This window comes from Sesamum indicum, linkage group LG3, assembly GCF_000512975.1.
Source record: "Sesamum indicum cultivar Zhongzhi No. 13 linkage group LG3, S_indicum_v1.0, whole genome shotgun sequence".
Lineage (NCBI taxonomy): Eukaryota > Viridiplantae > Streptophyta > Magnoliopsida > Lamiales > Pedaliaceae > Sesamum > Sesamum indicum.
In genome coordinates this window covers 1,084,723-1,094,905 of record NC_026147.1, presented here as the reverse complement: position 1 = coordinate 1,094,905, position 10,183 = coordinate 1,084,723, and the positions used below count along the sequence as shown (strand labels likewise).

At 29.8% G+C, this 10,183-nt stretch overlaps 1 protein-coding gene across 1 annotated transcript in view; it reads left to right on the top strand.

The window, feature by feature from the left end:
- LOC105156932 (serine/arginine-rich SC35-like splicing factor SCL28) overlaps nucleotides 6,623–10,183 on the top strand; it is a 3,901-nt gene continuing 340 nt past the window's right edge. The window contains 7 exon segments of the mRNA XM_011073201.2: nucleotides 6,623–6,788; nucleotides 6,790–6,909; nucleotides 7,477–7,554; nucleotides 7,653–7,817; nucleotides 7,931–7,989; nucleotides 8,172–8,211; nucleotides 9,772–10,059. Of these exon segments, the coding sequence (XP_011071503.2) occupies nucleotides 6,760–6,788; nucleotides 6,790–6,909; nucleotides 7,477–7,554; nucleotides 7,653–7,817; nucleotides 7,931–7,989; nucleotides 8,172–8,211; nucleotides 9,772–10,059 (779 nt within the window). The 5' untranslated portion in view covers nucleotides 6,623–6,759.

The window sequence follows — 10,183 nt, the reverse complement described above, 5'->3', positions numbered from 1 at the left end:
GCTTTTTGACACCCAACTTTTTTACCAAATTTCAAAGTTAGGTGCAAGAGTTGGAAAAAAAGACAAAAAGTAGTACTAATATATTTTCTTTAAAAAAATCTTAATTACCTTTATAATCCACATAATTAACTTATAAAAGTTAATGTGTATCAATACTTTTATTAATGCATTATTAAAATATGAACTATAATAACAATAATTATTGCATTTTTTTTTACTTGATACAATGTATTACAAAGGTATAAAAGTGTTATGTATTTTATTTTCCAAAATTAATTTTGGTTAAATAAATAATTAAGAGTCGACGTGAGTCAGTTCGTCCAGCCAGCTATTCTATGCGATTCTTGAAATTATTTTCCAAAGGTATAAAGGTGTTATGAATTTTATTTTCCAAAATTAATTTTGGTTAAATAAATAATTAAGAGTCGACGTGAGTCAGTTCGTCCAGCCGGCTATTCTATACGATTCTTGAAATTATTTAGCATTATTATCTTGAAAAATAATCGGTGTTTTTTGAAAGATAATTGTTTTTGCATGAATTACACTGTTGTTTTATGATATATTTTCATGTATTTTATTATGTCCCTTATCTATTCAGGAGTGTGTTTAATCAAATGAATATATTAATCAATGGTTAAAAATACATGTAAAAGATTATAATTATATATAAATATGTATGTACTGTCGGGTTGAACTGATTTATGTTGACTCCTAATTATGACCGTTTGATATTATTTACGTCCAACAACATCATAACTAACCACCATGAATGTGGTATGATGGTTAATTGTTCAATTATTAACTTCAAGGTTACGAATTTGAACCTGACTGAAAATAGATAGTTCGTCAATTTATGCGGCTGTATGTTGGTACGGCAGTAGCAGGCCCATAATATTTGATCAAGTGAAGAGTGGGCTTGACGTTTTTTTTTATATATTAGTGGGACTATAGTGATTAAGTAGGCATATGTCTCAACAAGTTCCGGCGAAAAGGAACATTTTGTGGCAATTAGGTTCCAATCTGAACAAACTTTGCCAAAAGAAAGTATTTCGTGGATGTTAGATTCCGTTATGTAAGTGTATTATGGGACAACAGTGATAGGTCCATAATACTTGATTAAGTGACAGTTGGGGTTGACTTATTAGTATATTAATGGGATTACGATGACCAAGTTAGATAATGTCTCAACAAGCTCTAACAAAATGTTCCCATCTGAACACCGTTGGCAAAAGGAAATATTTCGTGGCCGTTAGGTTCCCTTACATAAGTGTATTATGGGACAGCAGTGTCCGGTCCATAATACTTGATCAAGTGAAAATTGAACTTCACTTATTGATATGTCGACTGGACTATAATGAGCATGTTGAGCAACGTCCGAACAAGATATGGCAAAAGGAACATTTCGTGGAGATTATAAATATATTTGTACTATTTAGAGTATGAAGGGTTAGTTTATTGACTAAATTAACCATATCTTTCAAAAAAAAAATCATTGAAGTTTTTCTCCCGTCTTTTTCTCTTATATTGCGTTACGATTTTACTTTATTTATTTTTTTCTCTAGATATATAATTTAAGCTCATACATCAATTGTGTTACTATCTCTAGTTTTACATATATATACTAGCCGCAGTGGCACTCCATTTATACGTATATATAATAAATAATATTTTATATTTTAAAATATATAATAAATAAGAAGAAATATATAAACCAATACATCATATTTCTAAAAAAGAAAAAAAACACAACAAAGAAAAAAATCAATTTACGGTATTATTGACATAACAATAAAACTAATATTATAGTGTCATAACCACTATTTGTGAGAAAAAGTATCTTTTCTTTTTATACAGTATAGATATATAATTTTGTAGCTGGAGTGGGGGGTGGGGGGTGGGGGGGAATGAAATAAGAAAATGGATGGAGTTAAAATGACGACACTTAATTCTTGGAATGGCAAAGTGAAAGTGACGGGGCACCAAACCAGACCACAAATTTTTATTTTTATTTCTTTTTTTCTGCCACCCAATATACAAATATGTCCTCATTTATTTTTTTTATTTTTATTTTTGTAAAAGTCAATGAAAATCGACGGCTTTGGTGATTATTATTTTTTATTTTCATTATGGGAATAAGTTGTATATAAATCTGTAATTTAAGCAATAATAAAAATTAAAAGTTTGAGAACAAAAGTAATAAAAAAAAAGTTGAAGTTGTTAAAAAAATTATCGTTTTAAATTTTTTTCGATAATAAGCTGATAAGCGTTTATTTTAAACCCGTGCAACCCCTCTCGTAAATTTTCACAACTACTGATATTAAAAATATTTAAACGTATTCGATGCGTTTTAGTTTCGAATATCATGAAATTCCGATCTTCATAAATCATTATGACTTTTAAATTATTAATTTATATTTGTTATATAGTTCTAAAAGGATAATTTTTTTATTGAATATTAATATGTTTTTTTTATTAAATAAAATATACTTTTTCAAAATTATGTTATGAATTTAAATTAAAGTAGAATTTTAGGTCCCATTTCTTGAAATTTCCATATTTCATAAACTTCTACAACTTCTTAAATATTAATTTATACTTTTTGTATAGAATTAGAGACACCCCCCAAAAGAAAATTGAATACTAAATATGCATTTTATTATAAGTATAATGTATTTTTTAAAATGATATTATGAATTAAAATTAAAATACATTTTTTAGGCTCGAATTTCATGAAATTCCAATCTTCGTAAATTATTACAACTTATTTTGTACTTTTTATATAGTTCTTAAAGGGGGGAAAAATAAATTTTATTAAATCTTAATAAGATTTTATTAAATAATTAGATATGATTTTCTAAAACCAATGAAATTAAATAACAATATGTTTTTTTAAGCTCGAATTTTAATGAAATATACATTGATTTGTAAGGAGTTTTACAAATAATAATAATAATTAATGCATTTTAGCCCACATATTTATTTTTTATTTTTGTTTATGATGTTCGCAAAATTATATTTAAATGTTACTGATCAAATTATTATCTAAATAATTTTCCATACTAAATATTTTGAATTAAAAATAGTTATAAAGTTATGTAGGAAGGACTAAATTGCAATTCTAAATGAAAAGTAAGAGACTGAAATAATTTTATATAAATCGGAAAAGTTTTATAATTTTAAAATTTAAAAAAAATTAATTTAAAGTCAATAAAAAATATAGAGACTATTTTAAAAAGTAAATATAAATATCCGGAACCAAAATAAATTCTATTCTATCAAAATGACGACACTAAAATCGTGAATTGCAGAGTGAAAGGGACAGGACACCAAACCAAAACACTTGTCCTCAGACCTTTTGGTCTTTTGATTTTTTTTACTTATTATTTTGACAAAAATAATAAGTCAATGGTTTTCTTTTTTCCAAAAAGATATAAATATTGAGCCTTTATTTTTCAATTCAAGAATGTATTTGAGTGAACTTATTTAAAATATTTTATGAATTTACATAAAAAAAGTATGTATTTTTTTTGGGATTTTTATAATATATTATTTTTTTATTTGAAATATAAGTATTTAAATATTTGGATAAATAGAACTACTTTTTCCGTGTGGGATAAGTATAACTAAACAGCTTATAAAATGACAATAATGATACTTTCGTATTATAACATGGTTAAATAAAAAGTTTGTCAAAACTTTAAAAATAGGTCAGGGATTTCGGATTGTTCTAGAGGAATTTATAACATCCTATTGTTTTCGGGACAATTACACTTTATTGTTCCCCGAGATCTGGAAAATTATATTTAGCACATTTGAGGTTTGTTTCTGTCTAATAAATAAGTCCCTCCACTAGTCTGAATTCCCTGAATTTGGTAATATTAACAAAAAAAAAAACTAGAAAAAAAGAATCTATATTAATCCCTAATTGACGTATTACTGGTTTATTTCAGGCCCAATAAATTTTTTTATACCCTCATACGTCTTCACGCAATAACGTATGTTAGGAGGTATATCTTCACTATTATAAGAATATTTTAATTTGAAAAAAAATATTTGACCTCAGTATTTAGTGAATTTTGACTAATTAGAGAGACTTACTTATTAGATAAAATTGAACCTCATGGGTGCTAGATGTAATTTTTTCAAACCACATAGAATCATGTGTAATTATACTAAAATTTTGGAAGAGGGAATTATAATTATCCCATTGTTTTATCGTCAGATTTTATTACGTTTCTTGTAGTATATTATAAGTACTAAAACAACTTGAAAAATATTGCAAAAAGCTTATAAAAGTTCACCCAAACACCAACTAAAAGGGGTTTTGGCTGAGTATTCAAGATATCTTATAAGATGTTTCGAAGTTTATAATTTCTATAAAGTATTTGATAATTTTTTTTTCTAAAATGCTTATAAGATTTTAAAATAAATATTTAAAATTTTATAAGCTTTTTAGAACAAAACTAAGTTAACCCATTTAGGAAAAAAAAAAAAGTATTTTAAGCTCTTTAATCTTAAAATTAGATAAATAAAAATACTCTCACAATTTTATCGGTGTTTCACTTTTACCATTCATTTAACCGACTTTTCCCCCCTCAAAATAAAACTATCTATTTATAAACTTTTAATAATTTCATAGCTTTTTCAGTAATTATTATAGTACGGAAAATTAATTATGCCAAACACTCTAATATTTTATAAATTTTGTATTTATTTATTTGAGCACTTTAAGAGCTTATTTTTAAAAGAAAATTCAATATTTTTGAACTCTTAAAACATATTTTTTTTTTTAGAATAAACTCTTAAAACATCTTATAAGCAAACTTTAATTTGATTTGTTCTTAATTAAGATTTTTGAACCCTTATTAAAAAAAACAAAGTAATAATATGATTTTCAATACATCCCCCTCTTAAAATGCATAATTATGTTTTATCCCAAACAAAAATCAAAATTACACTTACATCCCTTATGAAAATTCATTGTTTGCACCTGACACACTTTCATTATGATTTGGACGAAAAATATTAATGTGAGCAAAAAATTACATAAATTTATACTTTTACCCCTCATACAATATTTTTATATAATAATTTTGTATTTGTAAAAAAAAAATATAATTATATTAACTCACTTCATATATATATATATATATAGAGAGAGAGAGAGAGAGAGAGAGAAATGTAATTTACCCTTTTATTGTGTTAAGAAAAACGAGCAATTTACCTCATGTGTAAAATAAAATAATAATTTAACCCCATGTAAAAAATAAAACAATAATTTATCCCGATATAAAAAATAAAATAGTAATTTATCCCCCTATATTATCAGAAATAGACCAAAATACCCCCCCTCAACACCCAAATTTGCTCTGCCCCTGATCGCCACCTCTTCTTCCTCCCGCCGACATCTCTCTCTCTCTCTCTACATATATATATAAATACACATATAAATAGTTTTTATTATAAAAGTATAAATACATATTCAAATTTAATTATATATAATATATCTTTTTAATTATTATTTACTTAAACATTGATTTGAACAGAAAATTTTACACTGTTGATTTATTAGTTAAATTTTTGGATCTTAGATTGATCAAAATTCAACGATTATTAAATAAGGACATAAATATTATATTAAGTTTAAATTAAAAAGCTAAACAAAAATAAAAAAAAGGGCACGTGTGATTTGCGAAACGCATTAGGGGTGTATTTTGCTTTATTTTTGATAATATAAGAGGGTAAATTGTTGCTTTATTTTTTACAGGGATGTAAATTGCTCATTTCTCCTAGGGTAAATTGCATTTAATTCTACATATATATTACATTTATCTTCTTATAAGTAAGAAAAAATACATATTAGAATGTTAATAATTTTTTTACTGACGTCGGCGTAAAGAAAATTGGTTAGATATAAATGAAAAAATTTCAAAGAGAGTGTACATGTAATTTTTTTTTTTCTTTTGAAGAAAAGTATAATTTTATATTCTGGGAGCTAAGTGTAATTAATCAAAAAATAAAAGGAAAAGAAAAAGAAAGCAAATGGGCTGGCGGCCCAAAGATGGTCAGTCAAGCAAGGCCCACATACTGATCCAAGACATAGAAAGTGTTTGGTTTTGATTTTGGGCCATCTCAACATTTCCATGTTTGGGTAGAATTATTTTGTCAATTTTTTGACTAATTTTTGGAACAGTGTTATAATTAAAAAATATTAATTATTTTAATTCACTCAAAATTAAAAAAATTATATACATACTTATACTGTCATATATATATATATAAATATATATAAAAGAGACATGATTTCACAATGAACAATATTTTTTGTCTCTCACCATCCAACATCAAATATACTATACTTATTTTATATTATTTTCAAAAATAAATTCAAACATATACATTAATTTTAATATATATTTATTTATTTTTATTTTTTTTCTTTATTTTTACAAAACACACTAAAACAAGGTAAAAATGAACCAAACATAGTGAGAAGAAGCGAAGAGGGCTCTATCATTATTTCAGGAACTAGAGGGAGCATTTCGTAATTATTGTAAAATGAGGGGGAAATTATGCAATTTCCCACTCTCCCTCCAAAATTTCGTTCATAGACACACGCTTATATCAAACGAAGCACCACTCGGCGCTTCTTTTCTATCTTATCGGCGATAGGGTTAGGGTTTTTCATTGTCCGAGTTTGATTAGGGTTTTTTCGACCTGAAATTTCACGGGAAATAGCGGGAAGCAAAAAAGAAACTTATGGCTAGGCACCGTAGCAGAAGTCGGCCGTAGCCGTAGCCGTAGCCCAGTGAGGCGAAAGCGTTACGACGACCCACGGGAGCGACGCCGTGATCACCGCTCTCCTGCCCCCTCTGGCCTCCTCGTTCGGAACATTTCTCTCAGTGCTAGGTCTTTTTCTTTCTGAATAAGACTTGCTTAATCACGACGTAGATTCTTATTGAACGTATTACCGATTCTGTGAGAAAAAAATACGAAAAGATGGAAGAAAACGAGAACCAATTATTGGTATGTTCGTTACTAGAAGGAAGATAGGTAAGAGAGGGGAAAGGGTTCCGTATTGATGTGTTATATGTTGAAAATCAATAGACTGTGATTTTGGAGATCACTAAAAAAGTGGCATTGTAGATTTTATTGGGTGTTGAGGTGCATGTGTCACATCCTAATGAATTTTATTTTATTTTTATTTGATGAAATAACAAAGTAGAATTGATTCTTCAGTATTTAGGGCAAATAGCTCTTTGAGAAATTTGAAATTCTGCTGTTTCCTTCGAACTTCGTTTGATCTAATTATTTAAATTATCATAATGTAGCGTTTCTGATGAAACACAAATATTTTCTGTTGGAAGCTAAAATGTGCAAATGAGTTTGCCCATTATATCTTCTTCTTTTTTTCTTTTGGCGTTCAGAGCATCTATATCTGCGTGAACTAATGATGGTTATGTATTTGTTATGAAGGCCGGAGGACCTAAGGGTTCCTTTTGAAAGATTTGGTCCAATAAAGGATGTTTATTTGCCCAAGAATTACTACACAGGGTATGTTTCTCTGTTAGGCGCTTCTAGAGCTTTATAGGCCTTAGTTGATACTACTATTCAAATCTATGTACAAGTAATACTTGGTAATGATATTGCAGAGAACCTCGTGGCTTTGGATTTGTCAAGTTTCGGTACCCTGAAGATGCAGCTGAAGCAAAAAGCCACCTGGATCGCACAGTTATTGGTGGACGTGAAATAAGGATTGTGTTTGCTGAAGAGAACAGGAAAACTCCTCAAGAAATGCGTAGGATTACTCGCGTGAGGTTGTATTTGTGTTATGCTTTTTTTGTTCTTTAATCTTTGCCTTTTGTCTAAGTATTGGGTTAACATTCTTTATTGGTTGCTAATTTCGTCTGGCTTTGCTATTTATTTGCAGCTCCCGTGGAAGCTACAGGCGACGAAGTCCATCATTTTCTCCTAGACGCCAACATCAGTGTCAGTGGAAATTTCAACTTTACTTTCTCTTCTTTGGGACATCTAAGATCCAGAACTTGTTAAAATTCTATAAATCTTATAGCTTGCTTATGTGAATAAATGCTGATTGACGCAACACATTCAAACCTTTTATTTATTATGTAAATAATCTTTCTGAGAGGTTGTGGTTTCATATATGGCAGCTTATTCACGATCCCCTTCTCCAGCAAGGCGTGACTCAAGGTCTGTTTTATTTATATTGAACAAAGTTTATTTGTTAACATATCCTATCTGTCCCACCTACAGTCATGTCTAGAATGTTTATCTAAAACTTTTGTTTGAATCTCACGTTTGGTTTCATGTTTGATTCTTGAATAGTTTTCATTTGACTGTATGTACCTTGAGTATTAGATTGTTCGTCATGGCTTCATGTTGTCGTAATTATTATTCGGACTTTAGGTTTTTTCATACTCAGCCATTCATGCTAGGTGCATGAGCCAATAGCTGTTGGTTTGATGGCAGTATGTTTCTTCTGAAATATCACTGTAGCCATCTTAATGCCTCCACATCCTGTGTAATTGAGATGTCTGAGAATGTTTTGTTAATGTTCCTGAGCTCTTTCTTTCCTCTTCTTCCATCAGCCAAGGAGTAAGGTGGTTGTAAATTGGTTTTAAGTTATGTTTTTTGTATAAGGTCTCAATGATGATTCTTGAAGATATTATGGTGCATTATATGACTGGTAACTCAACAAATTTTGTGGTTCATATTTTTTTCCGCCCAACAAGTGTTCAAGCAGTGAAGTCTTTAGTATTTCCAGCTTTAGAGACTCAATATTTGCTCTCTTGTTGCTATGTTTTCTTGGAATTATGTGAATTCCCTTAAACATGTGTTGCATGTCTTCTAGTGGATCTGAATGACACATCTGCTGATGGCCTTATCTATGCAGATTGTAATTGACAAAGAGTGACATAAAGAATGCAAGGGTAATAAAGAGAAATGAGAAAAGGGATCATAAAGTCAAAGAGTACTTGCTTTATGTTTTTGTCAATGCCCCTGCAGAAGTTTGTAATTCCGATCTTGTCATGGATAAACTTCAAATTCTACGGAATTATGTTTTCTTATGCCTTCTGCCTTGTTAAGGCTTTTGCCTTGCATTGGAGGGCCAACAGACTTGGTATGATGTGTGAAATGATTTTAGGATTAGGAACGTTTCATTTTTTATTTGGCTTGTAAGTTTGATTTCCTAATGTTGCATACTATCCAGTTAAAGAAAGAATCTAAAGCTTATAGTTGGCCAAAGAAAGAAACCACTTCAAAGAAGCAAAGCCTTTCAAAGTTATTATGATTGGAGTGTGGTGAAAATGCCCAAGAAAAAGATAGTATCAAGTTCTAAATGTCGTGGCAAGGACAGCTGGGAAGTTTCAGATGCTGATGAACCTGAACACTGCTTTAAAGCCTTAAACAGTGTGTGGATCAAAGTGTATAATTTTTCCCCAGAAATTCTGTGAAAGTTGCAGGTAAAGGTCATGCTTCAGTCATTAGATATTCCCAGACAGGTTCTCTTGTTTCATCATACTGAAAGCCGTAAAAGCTTCTTTTAAGTTATCCACGACCAGTCATTTTGAATTCTATTTTAGTTCCATGAAGTGGTGACTTGGACAGGTTCCCCTTGTATGAGAGTCAGAGATTTTAACAGCTGTTTTGATGCAATTATTGTCTGGGTTTTTCATTTTTACATGAGATGCTGGCATTAAATTGCAATAGTTCACTAATTGTTTATGTGTTTCCTGTTCTATTCAATAGAGACAGGGGCCATGGAGCCAGGGATGATTACTACTCCCCACGAAGATCTAGATCTGTGTCTAGATCAGTTTCTCCTAGGGATGACAAAAGTTACAGGTCCCGTGAAAGGTCAAGGCGTTCCAAATCTTCCTCCCGCTCTGGTTCTCCACGGGATGAGAGAAACCACAAGCCAAGCCGCCGGTCCCCCAGTCCTAGAGCAAATGGTCAGACAGCTTATGCACATAGCAGGTCTCAGAGTCCTAGGAAGAACTCCAAGAGCCCAGCAAGGTCTCTTTCTAGATCCAACAGGTCTGTTTGACACTTCATCTTAGCTGAATGTGAAAAAAATAAAAAAGAAACATCTTTTAATCATTGTAACATTTGGTTTTGATGTCCCTGCAAGATTGAGATATAAGATTGTTTCTTGTATTTG